General features: G+C 37.3%; 1 protein-coding gene across 3 annotated transcripts in view; it reads right to left on the bottom strand.

The window, feature by feature from the left end:
- The window catches only part of TCEA1 (transcription elongation factor A1), a 49,006-nt gene that overhangs the window by 11,467 nt on the left and 16,361 nt on the right, over positions 1–21,178 (bottom strand). For all 3 annotated transcript variants that reach the window (XM_036999214.2, XM_036999215.2, XM_036999216.2), the window contains exons 3-5: positions 13,818–13,923; positions 9,375–9,462; positions 259–404 (exon numbers count right to left, since the gene is read on the bottom strand). In XM_036999214.2, the coding sequence (XP_036855109.1) occupies positions 259–404; positions 9,375–9,462; positions 13,818–13,923 (340 nt within the window). The remainder of the gene's footprint in view (positions 1–258; positions 405–9,374; positions 9,463–13,817; positions 13,924–21,178) is intronic.

Genomic DNA, 21,178 nt, shown 5'->3' with positions numbered 1-21,178 from the left:
TAAATTATGGATCAGATGAAACATCCATATATTAGAAGGAACCTATTTCTTGGAATTATATGGTAATAAGCTGAGGAGGCCCGGGGATGCCTGTAGCTCTCTGCCTTCCGAACCTTGACTAGCAACAACTGCTCCCTGAGCCAAGCTACAGTGGACAGCTATCAACAGGATGTGCTGCTGGGAAAACGGTAATATGAAGGTGGCAGTGGTGGTGATGATCAAAGGACAGAGCAATGAAGCAAGGTACACTCAACCTACCTCCTGTCCGGAGAGCTGCAGCAAGCATCTCCCTACACTTTAACCGTACAGAATCAGAAGTGCCTGGTGCCCGAGGAAAAGATGAAACATAAGTATCTCGAGCATTTGTCTCATCCTTTCTGCTGCTTATGTTGCCACTGGAGCTACTAAAATACACATAAACACACACATACCAAAAAGAAGTGAGGAGAAACTCAAAGAAATATCATTCCTATTACTCTCTAAATACAAAATTTTGGGGCCTAAATAAGATATTTCAGTGACTTACATAAAAAGATAACTGCATATAGATTAAAAAAAGAAGTTAAAATTTTAGTAAATAAGAGACAAGTCTCATGTTATTTTTAAACAACTAATCATTTACCTTGATTATCCTTTCAGACATTAAACAACATTCTTAATAGGGAAATACATAATATAACTAAATATAATAAATGAAAAGCAAGGATCTTGGTTGTAAGGAGAGGAGTGAGGGGATGGCACAAAAGATTATGACAGCTGTCAATCAAAAATAGAGGAGGGAGGAAATGTTTGAAAACCCTGTTTCAATCGGACAGCCAATGAGGTTTATTTCTATTTTACCCCTTCGGAATAAAAAACACAGATAGTGAGAAGTGTGTTGTAAGAATATAAAAAGCTCTCTTAATTTCTCCCCAGAAACAACAATTCCATCAGGACAGTCAGTAATTTTCCAGTCAACCTAATCTTTGAAACTGTTGCTGATTAACTACTTCTATTAGATTCTCAGCAAAATACTTCTCTAGACTGGTTTCAATTAACTTTGTTGCATTAAAGATATTTGCCACAAACCTTTTCATTCACCCTCCATAGATCTAACATGCTCCATCAGTGCAAGGAGATATCTCCTTGCCTTCTCTCCACTATCAAACTTCACAAAGAGATCACTGTGGGCAAAATGGTTATTCTGCATACTTTCTAAGTTTAGTCATTTCCTTCCTGAAGCCTTCTCTGATATCCTAAAGCATTACCTACACACACAGGTTTGTATTACAATGCTGTTTCAGATATTATCAGCTGTCAGACTGAGCTTTTCAAGGACAAAGACAAGGACCTACTCCTCTTTGTAGTCCCAGTACACAGCATACCACCTGTCAGTGGTGAATCAATGAGCAAATCAATGTTTAAAAACCCCATTTCTTAAATCCCTTTTGCCACCCTGTACTTATAGACCAAGGCCTCTCTCATCCAATGGAAACAGCACACATGGGCTGATGGGGCCTCTTCCTCCCTAGCTTCACTATCGCTGGCCCCATTTCTTACATTATGGTGCCTTCTTTCTAAAGTATTTAACCACATTTCTTTCTTCTTAAATTTTTTTTAAGTACATAGTGTTGCTTCCATAGCCAATTTTTATTATATAAAATTAAAACTTGGATTAGAAGTTTATTTTTTTGTCTTTTTTAAAAATTTTTTTATTAAGGTATGATTGATATACACTCTTACGAAGGTTTCACATGAAAAAACGTGGTTACTACATTTACCCATACTATCAAGTCCCCACCCATACCCTAATGCAGTGACTGTCTGTCAGTGCAGCAAGTTGCCAGAGATCCACTATGTGCCTTCTCTGTGCTACACTGTTCTCCCCGTGATCCCCCACACCATGTGTACTAAATATAATACCCCTCAATCACTTTCTCCCTCCCTCTGCACTCACCCTCCCACACCCCTCCTCTTTGGTAACCACTAGTTCATTCTTGGAGTCTCTAAGTCTGCTCCTATTTTGCTCCTTCAGTTTTGCTTCATTGTTACACTCCACAAATGAGGGAAGTCATTTGGCATTTGTCTTTCTCCACCTGACTTATTTCACTAAGCATAATGTCTTCTAGCTCCATCCATGATGTTGCAAATGGTATAATTTGTTTGTTTCCTACGGCTGAATAGTATTCCATTGTGTATATGTCCCACCTCTTCTCTATCCACACTTGGGTTGCTTCCATATCTTGGCTATTGTAAAAAGTGCTGCGATAAACATAGGGGTGTCTATGTCTTTTTGAATCTGAGAAGTTGTATTCTTTGGATAAATTCCAAGTAGTGGGATTCCCGGGTCAAATGGTATTTCTATTTTTAGTTTTTTGAGGAACCTCCATATTGCTTTCCACAATGGTTGAACTAGCTTACATTCCCACCAGCAATGTAGGAGGGTTCCCCTTTCTCAGCATCCTCACCAGCATTTGTTGTTCTTAGTCTTTTTGATACTGGCCACCCTTACTGGTGTGAGGTGATATCTCATTGTGGTTTTAATTTGCATTTCCCTGATGATCAGGGATGTGGAGCATCTTTTCACGTGTCTTTGGCCATCTGAATTTCTTCTTTGGAGAACTGTCTCTTCATATCCTCTGCCCATTTGTTAATCAGGTTATTTACTTTTTGGCTGTTGAAGCGTGTAAGTTCTTTATATATTTTGGATGTTAACCCCTTGTCGGATATGTCATTTACAAATATATTCTCCCATACTGTAGGATGTCTTTTTGTTCTGTTGATGGTGTCCTTTGCCATACAAGAACTTTTTAGTTCGATGTAGTCCCATGAGTTCATTTTTGCTTTTGTTTCCCTTGCTCGAGGAGATGTGTCCAGGAAGAAGCTGTTCATGCTTATATTCAGGACATGTTTGCCTATGTCGTCTTCTAAGAGTTTTATGGTTTCATGACTTACATTCATCTTTAATCCATTTCAAGTTTACTTTTGTTTATGGGGTTAAACAATAATCCAGTTTCATTATCTTGCATGTAGCTGTCCAGTTTTGCCAACACCAGCTGTTGAAGAGGCTGTCATTTCCCCATTGTATATCCATGGCTCCTTTATCAAATATTAATTGACCATACACGGTTGGGTTTATATCAGGGCTCTCTAGTCTGTTCCATTGGTCTATGGGTCTTTCCTTGTGCCAGTACCAAATTGTCTTGATTACTGTGGCTTTGTAGTAGAGCTTGAAGTTGGGGAGCATAATTCCTCCTACTTTATTCTTCCTTCTCAGAATTGCTTGGGCTATTCGGGGTCTTTTGTGGTTCCATATGAATTTTGGAATGATTTTTTCTAGTTCGTTGAAGAATGCTGTTGATATTTTGATAGGAATTGCATTGAATCTATAGATTGCTTTAGGCAGGATGGCCATTTTGACAATATTAATCATTCCTATCCATGAGCATGGGACGAGTTTCAATTTACTGGTATCTTTTTAATTTTTCTTTGAGTGTCTTGTAGTTTTCAGGGTATAGGTCTTTCACTTCCTTGATTAGGTTTATTCCTAGGTATTTTATTCTTTTTGATGCAATGTGAATTGAATTTTTCCTGATTTCTCTCTCTGCTAGTTCATTGTTAGTGTATAGGAATGCCACAGATTTCTTTGTATTAATTTTGTATCCTGCAACTTTGCTGAATTCAGATATTAGATTTAGTAGTTTTGGAATGGTGTCTTTAGGGTTTTTTATGTACAATATCATGTCATCTGCAGACAGGGACAGTTTAACTTCTTCCTTGCCAATCTGGATGCCTTGTATTTCTTTGTGTTGTCTGATTGCCATGGCTAGGACCCTCACTACTATGTTGAATAGAAGTGGGGAAAGTGGGCATCCTTTTCTTGTTCCCGATCTTAAAGGAAAAGCTTTCAGCTTCTCACTGTTCAGTATGATGTTGGCTGTAGGTTTGTCATATATGGCCTTTATTACATTGAAGTACTTGCCCTCTATACCCATTTTGTTGAGAGTTTTTATCATGAATGGATGTTGAATTCTGTCAAATGCTTTTTCAGCATCTATGGAGATGATCATGTGGTTTTTGTCCTTTTTGTTATGTGGTGGATGATGTTGATGGATTTTCAAATGTTGTACCATCCTTGCATCCCTGGAATAAATCCTACTTGATCATGATGGATGATTTTTTTGATGTATTTCTGAATTCGGTTTGCTAATATTTTGTTGAGTATTTTTGCATCTATGTTCATCAGGGATATTGGTCTGTAATTTTCTTTTTTTGTGGTGTCTTTGCCTGGTTTGGGTATTAGAGTAATGCTGGCCTCATAGAATGAGTTTGGAAGTATTCCCTCTTCTTCTACTCTTTGGAAAACTTTGAGGAAGGGTATTAGGTCTTCACTAAATGTTTGATAAAATTCAGCGGTGAAGTCATCTGGTCCAGGGCTTCTGTTCTTAGGTAATTTTTTTGATTACCAGTTGGATTTTGTTGCTGGTAATTGGTCTGTTCAGATTTTCTGTTTCTTCCTTGGTCAGCCTTGGAAGGTTATATTTTTCTAGAAAGTTGTCCATTTCTTCTAAGTTATTGTTTGTTAGCATATAATTTTTCATAGTATTCGCTCATAATTCTTTGTATTTCTGTGGTGTCTGTAGTGATTTTTCCTTTCTCATTTCTGATTCTGTTTATGCGTATAGACTCTCCTTTTTTCTTGATAAGTCTCACTAGTGGTTTAACTATTTTGTCTTTTTTCTCAAAGATCCAGCTCCTGCTTTCATTGATTCTATTGTTTAATTCTTCTCAATTTTATTTGTTTCTGCTTTAATCTTTATTATGTCCCTCCTTCTACTGACTTTGGGCCTCATTTGTTCTCCCTTTTCTAGTTTCATTAGTTGTGAGTTGAGACTGCTTATATGGGATTATTCTTCTTTCCTGAGGTAGGCCTGTATTGCAATATACTTTCCTCTTAGCATGGCCTTGTGTGCGTTCCACAGATTTTGAGGCGTTGAATTATTGTTGTCATTTGTCTCCATGTATTGCTTGATCTCTGTTTTTATTTGTTTGTTGATCCATTAGTTATTTAGGAGCATGTTGTGGAGCCTCCATGTTTTTGTGGGATTTTTTATTTTCTTTGTGTAATTTATTTCTAGTTTCATACCTTTGTGGTCTGAGAAACTGGTTGGTACAATTTCAATCTTTTTGAATTTACTGAGACTCTTTTTGCAGCCTAGTATATGATCTATTCTTGAAAATGTTCCATGTGCACTTGAGAAGAATGTGTACTCTTCTGCTTTTGGGTGTAGAGTTCTGTAGAAGTCTGTTAGGTCCATCTGTTCTAATGTGTTGTTCAGTGCCTCTGTGTCCTTACTTATTTTCTGTCTAGTTGATCTGTCCTTCAGAGTGAGTGGAGTTTTGAAGTCTCCTAGAATGAATGCATTGCATTCTATTTCCCCTTTTAATTGTTAGTATTTGTTTCACAAATGTAGGTGTTGGGAGGATAGATATCTATAGTGGTTATATCTTCTTGCTGGATTGACCCCTTTATCATTATGTAATGTCCTGCTTTGTCTCTTGTGACTTTCTTTGTTTTGAAGTCTATTTTGTCTGTTACAAGCACTGCAACTCCTGCTTTTTTCTATTAGTTGCACGAAATATCTTTTTCCATCCCTTCACTTTTAGTTTGTTTACGTCTTTGGGTTTAACGTGAGTCTCTTGTCGGCAGCATATAGATGGGTCTTGTTTTTTTTATCCATTCATTGACTCTATGTCCTTTGATTGGTGCATTCAGTCCATTTACATTTTGGGTGATTATCGATAGGTATGTACTTATTGCCATTGCAGAGTTTAAATTCGTGGTTACCAACGGTTCAAGGTTAACTTTCTTACTATCTAAGAGTCTAACTTAACTCACTTAATGTTACTACAAACACAATCTAAGAGTTCTTTTCTTTTTCTCCTTTTTCTTCCATCTCCATTCTTTATATATTAGGTATCATATTCTGTACTCTTTGTCTATCTCTTGATTGACTTTGGGAATAGTTAATTTAATTTTGCATTTGCTTAGTAATTAGCTGTTCTACTTTCTTTACTGTGGTTTTATTTCCTCTGGTGGCAGCTAGTAAACCTTAGGAACACTTGCATCTATAGCAGTGCCTCCAAAATACATTGTAGAGATGGTTTGTGTGAGGTAAATTCTCTCAGCTTTTGCTTATCTGGAAATTGTTTAATTCCGCCTTCAAATTTAAATGCTAGTCTTGCCAGATAAAGTAATCTTGGTTCCAGGCCCTTCTGCTTCATGGCATTAAATACATCATGCCACTCCCTGCTGGCCTGTAAGGTTTCTGCTGAAAAGTCTGATATTAGCCTAATGGGCTTTCCTTTGTTTGTGATCTTATTTCTCTCTCTGGCTGCTGTTAACAGTCTATCCTTATCCTTGATCTTTGCCATTTTAATTACTGTATGTCTTGGTGTTGTCTTCCTTGCATCCCCTGTGTTGGGAGATCAGTGCATCTCTATGGCCTGATAGACTATCTCCTTCCGCAAGTTGGGGAATTTTTCAGCAATTACCTCCTCAAAGACACTTTCTATGCCTTTTTCTCTCTCTTCTCCTTCTGGTACCCCTATAATGCGAATATTTTTCCATTTGGATTGATCACACAGTTCTCTCAATATTCTTTCATTCTTAGAGATCCTTTTCTCTCTCTGTCCCTCAGCTTCTTTGTATTCCTCTTCTCTGGTTTCTATTTCATTTATCGTCTCCTCCACCACATCCAATCTGCTTTTAATACCCTCCATTTTGCTCTTCAATGATTGGATCTCCAACCGGAATTCATTCCTGACTTCTTGAGTATCTTTCTGTACCTCCATTAACATGTTAATGATTTTTATTTTGAACTCCCTTTCAGGAAAAGTCATGAGGTCCATGTCATCTTTTTCAGGGGTTTTACTAATTTTACTCTGTACCAGGTTCCTTTGGCATTTCAGTTGTATATGGCGCCCTCTAGTGTCCAGAAGCTCTACTCTCTGGAGCTGCTCAACCCCTGAGGCAATGTCAGGGGTCACAGGAGAGTGGTATTGTTGCTTGGAGGGAGGGAAGAGCTGTTTCATGCTTCCCGGCTGCTATGTCTGTCTCCACTGCCGTAACCAGTGGGCCGAGCACACAGGTATAAGCTTTTGTCCCAGAGCAGCTAGATATGGATCCCTGCTTTCCACAAGCAGCTGGAATCTCAGTCTCTCCAGGAATACTTCCTTAGTTTTCGAACCCCTTAATCACTAGAGTATCATGAAAGCACCATGAAATGTAGGTTTGTGCTCCCAGAGCAGATCTCCGAAGTTAGGTATTCAGCAGTCCCAGGCCTCCACTCCCTTCCCAGTCCATTTCTCTTCCTCCCGCCGGTGAGCTGGGGTGGAGGGAGGGCTTGGGTCCCATCAGGCCACAGCTTTGGTACGTTACCCTATTTCATGAGGTCTCCACTTTTCTCCAGGTGTATGCAGTCTGGCACAGTCTTCTTTCCTGTTGCTCTCTCAGGATTATTTTTATTAATTATATTTTTGTATTATATGCAGTTTTAGGAGGAAGCCTCTGTCTCACCTCTCACGCCACCATCTTTGATCCTTTTTCTTCCTAAATTCTTACACCAAAGTCTAAAACCCTCTCAGCTGCAGGTCACTTAGATCTAACCTTGTATCTTCCTTTAGATGAAACCTCAGACTTGTTTCTACAATCTTTCTAAAATTTGCTTTAGAGTGTTTGTATGTATATGCGGGTAGAAAGCAGCCACTCACTTTATCAGACCTCATACATGATAATTCTATGGTTTTGTAGATAGGCTCTATTCCTAAACCTCAATTACATAATACTGATAAAAATACTAAGAACTTAATCTTCCTTCAGTAGCTATTTAAAATATTGTCTATGCTTTTATATGCAAGGCATTTAATCAGTGACTTTGAATGTAACACAATTGAAAGCCTATGTTAAAAAATTCATAAATTATGGCCTGTACTTTCCAAAAATATCAAAGTCATGACAGAACTACTCCAAGTTAGAAGAAACTACAGATATGATAACTAGATGCAATATGTGATTCCAGATGGTATTTTGGAAAGATCTTTTTACTTTCTAATGAAAGCCATTATGGAGACAACTAATGATATATGAATAGGGTCTGTCGATAAGAAAAAAAGTGTTGTATTAATATTAATTTCCAGATATTGATATCTGTATTTCAGTTATACATGAGAAAATATCCTTGTTCATAGAAAATACACACTGCTGGACTTAGTATTTAGTAATATAAAGGGTATCTGTCTGCAAATGACTCCTATTTGGTTCAAAATAAAACTGGCTTATGTGTGTGTACATATACATGTACATACGCATATACATATATAAATATCATTGGGGCAACTGGGAGTTCTACTAATTTTACAATTTTCTAAAAGTCTAAAATTCTCTCAAATGATTTAGAAAAATAAATTTTATTAACAACTGACATTTAACTGTATTTTTAACTTACCTCTTTTATCATTATGTCTAGTTAGTACTAATATGTAAAGTAATAGTATATAGGCTTTTGATCATTATTACTAAAAAAAAATTGAAGAGTACAATATCTATTTGGGGAAAATACTGAGAAATAAATGAAGTTAACATAGGCAGCCTAAATCCTGAGTGCATCAGAATCACTTGAAGGACTTGTTAAAACGTGTCTGGGTTCCAAGAGCAGAATTCCTCACTCAGTAGTTTCAGGGTAGAGCCCAGGAGTTGACTTTTCTAACAAATTGCCAGGTTCCATGTTCTTTCAGTGATCACACTTTCAAAAATACTGCTCTAAATCAAATTCAAGTGTTAAATTACAAGCTTCCCAAGAACAGAACTACTATTGAATCTACTAAGACTGTACTGAATCTATTAAGCGTGTCACCTGTTAGATCAATGTGCTGGATACTGCAGTTTTACTTCTGTGTTAGGAAAGAATAAATATAAAGGCCTCACAAGAGCTGAGAACAATTTGAACCCTTCATTATTTTAAGTTCTTTTTGAGAAATAGCTAGATTGGGAAGGAAAAAAGAGCATAAAAAGGAGCATTAGATCCAGGGCCAAAAAAAATCTAAAAAAAAGATGCAGTAAATGAAGTAGCCAGTAATCCCTAATCAGTACATCATTATCAATCCTATTAGTGCTATCTCAGAGATTTCACTCAATTCAATTTGTTGAGTACAGTGTAAATAATTTCTGGAAATCTTCTAAGAAACGTTAGACTATTTGGCCATATACATTAACTAATTCTGTCTGATTAGAAAACAGGAAGAGTACAGACATGAAGTCATATAACCACGGACAAAGGGACAGTCAGGCTAAACTCTGTCTTTTAACATAAATGAATTTCCATACAGCAAAATACCTTTCTTCTCTTGCTTCGGGGCTATTCTGTGATGTAACTGCAGCATCTTTTTTCTTTTCTTCAGGGTCTTTATCTGTTGATGGTCCATCTGAAAATTTATGAAGTCCCTAAGTCATCAGCATGTATTAAAAAACAAAACAAACTGAACTCCTTTATGTTATCAGGCAATAAAATTTATGCAACAATAAAAAAGCTAAAATCTTAACTTTTCCACAAGTAACTGAAGTTTATGCAAGCTATTCTATTATCAAATGTACTTGGGTATTTTTCACAATGAATGCTCGATCAGCATTCCCAAATAAACTCCCTCATTTGATGGGAACCACAAATTCATATGCCAAGGTGAACCTAAAAGGGAGGAAAGTATACAGAACAAAGGGAAGGAAAGAAAATGGAGAAAATATTAGCACCATCATTTAAAAAATGAAGTGCAAAGCAGAAATAGCAACACTGTTAATAATTTTTCATGAAGTCAAAGAATTTAAGATGGTACTCAAAATACATATATGACAGGGATAGTAAATAAAGAACATTTTCATTAGTAAGGCCTATCTGGCACCTCCTCTATCTTAAATAATCTATAAATATGGAGTACAGAAGCTTTAGTCTTCAAGAGGTGAGCAATTAGACACTGAAAAATAAAAAGTACATAAAATATGCTGGGCCAATGCAATAGTTTAACACTGATAAGTAACTTTCAGGTTTAAATCAACCAAAGCAGCCTTAAAGCTGGGTTCAGAAAATATTTGCATCTAGTGCACAAATTGCTCCACTTATGTACATTTGTGATTCCTACATAAGTAATAAGAGCTATATAAGTAATTAAATTCTCCACATCCATATATTCAACTATCTATCAGGACCACCTAAGCAACTAACTTTTAAGCTTATCCTCATACTCAAACTTCCATTCTGATCCATTCAATCCAAATCTCTGGCAGTCAGGCATGAACATCAGAATTTGTTAAAGTTCCCCAGATGACTTTAATATGCTCTGGATAAGACTGTAATATAATCTGGATAAGAATGATAGAGAGTGTCTCAAATCACAATTCTAGAACTCATCTCATAATGCTTAAGGTACCAAAGCTGAAACACAATTCAAGTCCCCTATGACCTATCATTAGTTTTCACATTAATTTTCACATACTAATACTGTATTCTCTGTAATTCACCTGGAAAGACTCAAAAGCCTAAAGAAGCCATAGTATTGTGAGATAAAAAATGAAGATTAATAATGACACTAAAGAACATAACAAGGACTGAGAAATATTCCACAAGTAACAAGGTAGAAAGCATTTGAAAGGTGATACAGTACTACCTAACTAGGATCCACTGCTGTCAGGGAGCAATAACACTGAGCCCACATACTGCCCTGAGTGTGAATTGGGGCAATCCTTTGAGAAAGCAAAGCAATATGCAGTATGACCAGCCTTAAAAACATTTCTACTCTCAGAATATAAAGCCATGGGCAACACAGCCAGCAGGTGCTCCAAACCTAGACTCAGACAGTCTGCAGATCATATACTCACCACTGATCCAACTAGGCATTACATGCTTAACCACCTCTGTGCCTCAACTTCCTCACCATAAAATGGGGATATAACAGCACCTAGCACACTGGCTCCTTGGGAAGATCATATGCCTTAATACAGGTTGTGCCTGGTATATCTCAAGTATCCAAAATTGTGCTACCTCATAGCAGCAGCAGTGAATCTAGAAATCTAGCTAAGAGTCAAAGAAAAAGCTTTACACAGAAACAGATTCATCAAGACATTATTTATAAAAGCTGTAAAATTAAAAACAACAACAAATCTAACAGGCAAGTGATTAGATTATGTTACAATCACCCAATGGATTATTCTGAAACCAAGAAAAATGACAGTTATGATGAAAAATACAAAAGAAAATTCACTGAAAAAGCAGTAAAAATAAGCATCTATAAAAGCACAGTGAAATTACAGTTGAAGCAAAATCCATGTACTGAAATAAAAAGAGACATGAAATGCAAGAAGATATTAACTGATGTTTGTATTTAGAGATAGACTTAAGGACGATTTTTCATTTCTCCAACCCTCAAAATTTTGTTTAATGGAGCATGTAAATGTTTTGACATAAATAAAAGTTATTAAAGGAGAACTTGTATTGATATTAGATACCTCCAACAAGTATAAAATTTCTTTAGACTAAAGATTAAATAAGTGTAACTACAATATCCACTCTTTTCTCCAACAAAATGTGAGCCATCTTCCAGAAATAAAAATGCTTGCATATGGTTCTCAATTGACTTTCTATGACTGATCTTAATTACTTTAGAATATGGAATTACATTTAAAATCCAAATGAACTATAAACATAGTTACAGTTTATCTTTAGAGACTAGACTTTTTAAAAAATTTTTTATTTTGAAATAATTTGAAACTTGCAGTTTTAAGAAGAGTACAAAGAACTTTACTCAAGATTCCCAAACTGTTAACATTCTGGCAGACTTATTCATTCAACCCCCCATATATATATACATATACATACAATACATATATACATATACATATATATATATATATATACAATATGCATGTTGAATGCACACACCTTCCACTATATGCAGACATATTTTGAACCATCTGAAAATAAGTAGCAACCATCATGCTGCTCTATCTCTAAATACTTCACCTATGTATTCTGTAAAATAAAGAAATTCACTTATATAATCACAGCAACTAATTAGTAAATTTAATAATGATACAATATTGTCTACTTACAGGAACTTTACACAAATTCTGCCACTTATCCTAATAATGATCTTTGTAGCAATGCTTTTTTCTGGTCCAGAATTCAATACAGGATCATATATTACATTTGATCTTTTTAATTTTATAGGCTTTACAATTTTAGTTCCTAGTTTCTAAGCTCTTGTAAGCAATAGGTTTTTTATCAGTGTGACTGCTGTCCTTGACATTTTAAAAGGTTCACTTTTCCTATTTTCTCATCTGTATTAAGACTAATAATCAATTATAGAAATGGTTGATTACAGAGCTGGAGCAGGGAAGACAGACAAGACCAATACATTTTGTGGTGCCAGAACATAAGAAACTAAAAAAAACAAAACAAAACAAAAAACTAAAGGAGGCTAATCAAAGGGACACAGGACCCAGCTTGAAGCGGTGCCCACTAGTCAAATCTGGGACAATTAAACATCAAAATAAGTAAGAACAGCATTGTGATTCATGGTATAGACTAGGAATCCATGTGTCCACACTAATTAATTATAGTAAAATAACTGGGAAGTAAAAGAGGGTTTTTTTCTTACTAGGATGACTCATAAACTTTGAAGAAGTCAAATTAGAAAATCACAATTTTACAACTATCACTATGAAGGCTGGCTTGAGCAAGAATCAGTGGACACTAAATGGGGTTAGGGGTCTTGGCAAAGTCTGATAAGAAGCAAGACAGTTTCAGAGTCTTAAAGTATCTCCCATGGAACACCTATTAGATATAAGAGGAAAAATAATAAACTAAACAGTATATACCTTGACTGGACTTTCAAAATTAGCATCATTGATGCCTCTGGATGTGATACCCTGAGAAACAAAAAACACACTTATAGTATCCCAACTGTGGGTGCACAAACTGAACTAACTATGGGAAAATAGCAAATGAATTCCAAATAAGGAACACGCTATTTAAAACAAAAGGGGAAGGGTGCTGTATTCTTCAAAATGTTGGTGTCATAAGGTAAAAGGGCTCAAAAACCATTCCAGACTAGACTAGATAGGTGACCTTAGACTGGATCTTGATCTGGAAGAGAAAAAAAAGCTACAGAGGATATTATTGGGACAACTGGCAAAACTGAAACATGCCCTGTGGATTAAAGTACTGTACCAATGTTAAGTTTCCTGAATTTCCTGTATTCTGATTACATAAGGAAATAAACTTCTTCCAAGGAAACACAGTAAGTATTAAAAGGTAAAGCATGACAGATGCAATCTATTCAAAAATGGTTCAGAAAAATGAATTTGTGTGTATGTGTGAGTATACACATACAGAGAAAAAGACAAAGAATGACAAAACACATAAGGCAAATATTAAAAACTAATCATCTAGAAAAAAGGACACATGTGAGTTACATTTATTATTCTTGCAAGTTCTCTGTTAGAAAATTATTTCAAAGACATTTTCAAACATTTATGACAACCTTCCCCTTGGGAAAAAATTATCTTCTTACTTAAAGAAGCAATCCAGCTATAAGTGTTGGCAGACATGAAAGCTAAATTTGACTAGATTAACAAGCAAAACCATCAAGGTCAAACTAACATCCCTCACTCTTATAATAAGGCAATGATTTCAGTACCTCTATATTCATAAGGAAAAAAAAAACACAACAAGCAAATGTTTGAAAAATCCAGAACATTATAAATATATGTAAGGGAAGATTAATTATACCTAATAACTTTTTCCAGGACTTGATGAGAGACTTTGCTAAAGATGTAACTTCTTCATCTGTACTCTGCTTGCGAATGGCATTTACTGACATTCCAATTCTTGTGGACTGCAAAGCAATGACAAAGAAATTTGTACAAGCAATTTTATTTCAGACCATTTATCGTGTCATTTTCTTCCTACTCAGATGCCTACCTTCATTTTAGAATAGAAAAAAACTTCAATTATTTAAATTCTTAAAGCACTCTATTATAGACTTAAAAGATACCTACATTTTCAGATCAAACAATGGACTCATATCCAGGTTCTTATCACTGACATCTGTGAGCATTTAACTTGTTATTACAGTAAGGCTGGTTAACTAATAAAATGAAATCAATCTTCCACAGAAGAGAAGAATAATATTAAAAATGTGTGTATTTAACGGGGAGGGTTGTACAACACAGAGAAGACAAGTAATGATTCTATAGCATCTTACTAAGCTGATGGACAGTGACTGTAATGGGGTATGTGGGGGGGACCTGGTGATGGGGGGAGTCTAGTAAACATAATGCTCCTCATGTAATTGTAGATTAATGATACCAAAAAAAATGTGTATATATTAAGGAAGGCTAAACAATGTGTATATAAAAGAAGTGCTAATATATGTACATGTCTTTACACATTCCTCTAGATTACTTCATAGACCAGCTGCTACCAACTTGTAATGAGGATGCCCACTCAAATATTACCATCTTTGGAGGCTTCAATACCATCTTTGGAGGCTTAAAAAGCATTTTTCCCCCCACACCAGTATATAATCACAGATTATTAAAATGGACTTCTTGGAATACAGATAATTTAACATGTGGCAATACTATGTGCCCAGGATCACACTGGGAACATCCATATTCATTAATCTTCCTAACAACATTTCAAAGTCAACACTGCTACGCCTGTTTTTTAAAAGATGAAGAGATTGGAAGTACTAATAAATAACGTGCCCAGCATTTACATCATTACTAATTGGCAAAGCTGGGATTTTAATCCAGGTCTGTTCACCTCAAAAATCCATGCTCTTGTCAGCACAACAATGGTTTTCAAATTGTGCTCAAACAAAAATGCTGCAACAGGCCAATTATGGATGATAAAAAATGGTAAATTATTTAGTTAACTTCAGGTTGTTAATAGACAATTTTTCAAAACATATGGTCACTGGAAGAAAAATAACAATAGGAATTGTGAATGTTGAAATAAAAGGAGAGAATCCCTGCTGTAAACTTAAAGGCAGAAAAATAAATGGGTACTTAAGGTTTCCTTCTAAATTATTCAAACCCTCTCAACAAAGAGATTCCAGACATAAGTTTTGTTCAAGAATTAGAATATGGGTTTGGCTGGAATGTCTTAGAAGGTTCTACAGCAGTAAAACAAGGGGACTCCACCATTCTAAAATCCCCAAAATAATGGCATTAATATTTTTGGTTTTTTTTACCCCCCACAGAAAGTGATTCATTGCTTTTAGGAAATAAGATGCTCTCACAACTTTTTTTAGTAAAGAAAATACTTTTAGAACTTTTCAGAAAACACCATTTTGTCAGCTAATGAAGCAGGTACTTCAATATGGAAAACTTTACAGAATCAAGAGCCTGGGCTGAATGGTACAGCTCACAATTGTGTGGGCCTGGACCTGCCCCACTGGATGTAGGCGGCAGCTCAGAAGCAGGGTATGTCTTTGCAGCAGCCACACCGAATGTCAGGGATCACTTGCTGACCCTGAAGCCTGAGCGCTCTTCCTCTCCAGCACCCATTTCCGGCTCTTCCTCATGACCATCCTCAACCCCACCACACCACCTAGAAAACCTACTTTTCGAGTGAATGAAGAAAATAACATGAGGTACTAATTAAGTTCTGAAACTTGGGACTGACACAGATTGGCAAAGGAAACTGAATTTTAGGAGGTGGTCGGAAGCAAGCAAAGTTCTAAGGAGATTATGCACAAATTGTGTAAGGTGACTGATTGCTCCTTAATTATCACAGGATGTTTTAATCACTAAAAAGTCCATGAGTTTCTGCTTAAAGCCTAAGAAAACCCTTAGGGAAAATACAGAAATCTGTAATAAACACATTTATCTAAGGAAGAGACCGTCCAGTCTAGAATAGTAAGAAATGTTATTGCTGACATACAGTAACAATGATTTGAGTAAGCTTTTTTCCCCTTTTAGGAAGTATTTTCGGAAGAGTAGAAGAAAGCAGGCAGGAAAGGATTCGGAAGCTATTTTACTTGGATAACCAAGTCTAGATTTGTCTCTAAGAATTCCCTAGACTCTGGAATTTTTCCTAAAACTGGCAGACAATGATTTGCAGATGTAACAGGCTTAAAAAATTGTTTTATGCTCAAATAATATTAGGAATCATAGAGTTAAACAGGCTTCTTGACTTCAGGACCTATGAAAGTTTTTGAGATACTATACATCACGAGTTCCAGACACAGAAATGTATGCCTTTGCCCGTGGTTGGCTACCTGGTTTCTACAGAACACCAGGTCTACAATGAGAAAGACATTACCCTGGAAAGATGGGTAATGCACTTACTTGCTGTGGTGCTGGGAATGTAAAGTGGTACAACCACTTGGGGAAACAGTCTGACAGGTATTCAAAATGTTCAACATAAAGTTACCAAATGACTTAGCATTTCCGCTATTTTAGGTATCTACCCAAGAAAAAAAAACACGTTCACACACAAACTAGTAAATAATGTGCACAGTAGAATGAATCATACTAACCAAGTGGGAACAATCCAAATGTCCATCAACTGACAAATAAAGTATAGTCTACCCATACAATGGAATATTATTCAGCCATAAATGGAGTACTGACACATGCTACAACATGGAGGGACCTTAAAAAGACTATGCTAAGTGTAAGCCAGACATAAAAGATCACATATTGTATGTTTTCATTTATATGAAATCTCCAGAAGAGGTAAATTTATAGATAAAAAGCAGACTTATCAACAGTTGCCTAGGGCAGAAGAAGGGGAGGCTGGTACAAGTGGAGAGAAATAGGGAATGACTGCTAAAAGGTATGTGATCTCTTTTTGAGGTGATAAAATGTTCCATAATTGTGGTGATAATAGCAGAATTCTTTGAATATACTAAAAACTATTGAATTGTACAATTTAAATGAGTGAATTGCATGATATATGGATTTTATCTCAGTAAAGCTGTTAGCTGTTAAAAAACAGCCCTATTTAACTATGTTTACTTACTTTCACCCTGACTTCCATGAGGCCAGGGAATTGGACTATATTCAGCATGTAGAATAATACCTAGTACATGGCAGGCTCGTACCAACTACTGAATGAATATCCTACTGTATATAAAAATTTATAAAACTAGCCAAATCTATTACAGTATTTTGTCTTCCCGCTTAATTTCTCATTTCCAATCCATACTAATTAGCCTTCTACTCTATCACTCTACTGAAAGTTTCCAGCAGTCTAACTGGAACTCCAATGGACTCTAGTTCCCGTGTGATTTAACCAATCTGTTACATCCTAACACTGTTTACTCTTCTTCCTGAAGGTTCTAATCTACCACTAGGCCAATTAGCTCCCTACTATTTCCTAAACCTGTCCTTTCTCCTACACTCTAGAGCCTTTTTACACATTTAAATCAACTTCTAACTTAAATTAAAATTTATTAAAATTAAATTTAAAATTCAGTTCTCCAATCACACTTCCAGTGTTCAATAGCCTCATGTGGTTAGCAGCTACCATGTTAGACAACACAGATTATATAACATTTCCATCACTGCAGGAAGATCTTTTTGAGAGCACTGCTCAAGAATATATACCAACTACCTATCAGACATCTATACCTATTTATTTAACAGGCAACTCAAACCCAATGTATCTGAAACTATCCTTTATCTCTTCATCCCTCCACGTTTATTTTCTTCTTATCCCAATCCTAACCATGTAATCTTTCTGGAATCTGGCTGTACTATTCAGTATACCACCTACCCAGTCACCATGGCAAAAATCTCAGTTATCCTAAATTCCTCCTTCTTCACTCCCATCCAGACAGCTACCAATTCCCATAGTTTTCCATCAGTAGCAAGTACCCCTTCTCTCCATCTTCATCGCTACTACCTTAGTTCAAGTACTCATCACTGCTTCCCTGAGTTAACTGTATTACTCATTAAGTCGGCCTGCTTATTCCACCCTGCAAATCTGGTCATGTACTCTCTTGCCCCATACCGTTCCACAGGACTCTACATGCCTGCCTAAGTCTTCAACCCTGTATCTGACCTGCCTTCCCTTACCTCAACTTCACATTTCATACTGCTGGAACACCCTTCCCAGTCCTATCTGCCCAGGGACAATCTATTCATATTTTAAGACTCAGTTTATAGGTTACTGCCTACATAAAGATTTCCTGAGCCTCCCAAATTAAGTAATTAGATTAAGAAGTAAACTTCTTTGTGCTTCTTCCCGACCTACCTCCGACAAATGAATCCTATATAGATTTCTATCTGGGTAACTGTATCTTACTGTTGGTTTACATGTCAGTTTTCCTCTACTAGACTTAAAAGTTCAAAGAAAGAAAAAGACCATATCTCCTTCATCTTTGTAACTTCAACACAATTTCTAACCCTTATAAAAACTGAAATATTTGTTATGTAAATACATACTTTCCAGGGAAGGAAGCATATAAAAAATCAAAGGTACATTATAAACGATGACCCTACCAAACTACACACCCTCTATAATGCTACCCATTTCTCTAAATAAATACTGGGATTACAATGTTGTTTTCAGTGTGGTTATCCCCACAAAGGCCTGCTAGGACAAGGCCACACCTATGTGGTAAGGTATTGTCTGAAAGGTGTTTATTTCCAAAGCTCATTTGCCAAAGAAACTGATCCTTGGACAGGATATTTGAACTGAGAAGACAGGATTTAACAACTTGTGTCCTTTCTCTTTCTTGGGTCCTACACTTAGAGGAGGAGTTCTTAACCTTTTTTTTGCACCATGGTGCTCTTTGGCAATCTGAAGCTTATGAAATCCTTCTCAGAATGCTTTTAAAAATGGATTAAGGGGAGGAGCCAAGATGATGGTGTGAGTAGGGCAGCAGAACTCTCCTCCCAAAACTATATATATTTTTGAAAATACAACAAATACAACTATTCCTAAAAGAGAGACCAGTGGATACATCCTAACACTGTTTACTCTTCTTCCTGAAGGTTCTAATCTACCACTAGGCCAATTAGCTCCCTACTATTTCCTAAACCTGTCCTTTCTCCTACACTCTAGAGCCTTTTTACACATTTAAATCAACTTCTAATTTAAATTAAAATTTATTAAAATTAAATTTAAAATTCAGTTCTCCAATCACACTTCCAGTGTTCAATAGCCTCATGTGGTTAGCAGCTACCATGTTAGACAACACAGATTATATAACATTTCCATCACTGCAGGAAGATCTGTTTGAGAGCACTGCTCAAGAATATATACCAACTACCTATCAGACATCTATACCTATTTATTTAACAGGCAACTCAAACCCAATGTATCTGAAACTATCCTTTATCTCTTCATCCCTCCACGTTTATCCCTCCCAGTACAACAGCCAGGCTACAACTACATCTGCGAGAATTCAGCATCTCATGAAGGGGGTAAGATACAAGTCACAGCCCAGGGGGACCTGAGCACTCCCACACCCCCAGCTCCCAGGTGGGAGGAAAGGAGTCGGCGCAAGGAGGGAGTAAAAGCCCAGGACTGCTAAACAACCAGCTTTAGTAATCCGCACCGGGAACGCAGACACACACAGCATAGTGTGCTGGATATCAGAGAAACGGAAAAGCAAAATCTGCGAGCAGGTCCCTGCAACTGGCTCCCCTGGGACAAAAGAAAAGCGAGTGCTTTTTGAAAGTCTTAAAGGGACAGGGGCCTAACAGCTGGATGGAAGCGTCCCATCACACTTATCCCAGCAGGCTACAAATCCTGATGAACATCAGGTGCCCCAGTCCCCGGGTGGTAAGGCAGCCCTGAAGCCCCTCACGGCGATAAGCAGTCTGCCAGTCGTTCCCCCGGCCGGGTGGCCTCCAACACAGCAGCCCAGTAGCCTGAGAGCAGTCACTTGTGCCCCTAGAGGGGAGCAGCCGTGCACACCCAAGGCGTCGGCAGAGCAGCCTGGGAGCAGCCGGGCAAACCTGTGGCGGCAGCGGAGCAGCCCGGGAGTGGCCGTGCCCCCAGCAGCCACCCAGAATTTCCTTCCAGCACGCAACCGCCCAGGCCAGACTGAAAGGCTGCTGCTCTCACAGGAGAGCACACCTGGGGCGCCTGCCACTCCCCACAGGGCTCTGGACTACCTTGACAGTGACCGTGCCCATGGGAGCTTAGGGGATTAATCCGGAGGCTGCTCCAGGATCGCAGGTAACCTACACAGGCAGCGGAGAAGGTCAAGGCAACCAGGAAACAGGAAGGGACTTTGTTCTTCCAGATGACACACGTGCTACCTGCCTAGAGTTATGTCTATCGCCATGAAAAGACAGAAGAATTTGGTCCAGTCCCAAATTACCCAGACAACCCCCAAGATAGGACCTGGGGAAATAGATTTAACCAATCTTCCTGAAAAAGAATTCAAAATAAAGGTCATAACCATTCTGATGGACTCACAGAGAAATATGCAAGAGCTAAAGGAGCAAGTAGGGAGGGAGAATACAGAAATTAAACAGTCTCTGGAAGGACTTAACAACAGACTGGATGAGGTGAAAGAGGCCACTAATGGAATAGAAATCAGAGAAAAGGAATTAAGAGAAGCTGAGGCAGAGAGAGATAAAACGATCTCCAGGAATGAAAAAATATTAAGAGAACTGTGTGAACAATCTAAATGGAACAATATTCGCATTATAGGAGTACCAAAAGAACAAGAGGGAGTAAAAGGGATAGAAAGTGCCTTTGAAGAAATAATTGCTGAAAAATTCCCCAAACTCGGGGAGGAAATAGTCTCTCAGACCATGGAAGCCCACAGAACTCCCAACACAAGGAACCCAAGGAGGACAACACCAAGACATATAATAATTAAAATGGCAAAGATCAAAAATAAGGACAGAGTATTAAAGGCAGCCAGAGAGAGAAAAAAGGTCACCTACAAAGGAAAAGCCATCAGGCAATCACCAGAGTTCTCAATAGAAACCTTACAAGCCAGAAGAGAATGGCATGATATATTTAATGTAATGTAACAGAGGCCTTGAACCAAGCATACCGTATCCAGCATGATTATCATTTAAATATGGAGGGATTAAACAATTTCCAGACAAACAAAAGTTGAGGGAATTTGCCACAGGATATTTTAAAGGGACTGCTCTAGATGGAAGCAC

The sequence above is a fragment of the Manis javanica genome, chromosome 2, assembly GCF_040802235.1.
Source record: "Manis javanica isolate MJ-LG chromosome 2, MJ_LKY, whole genome shotgun sequence".
NCBI lineage: Eukaryota > Metazoa > Chordata > Mammalia > Pholidota > Manidae > Manis > Manis javanica.
This window is presented reverse-complemented; position numbering and strand designations above follow the sequence as displayed.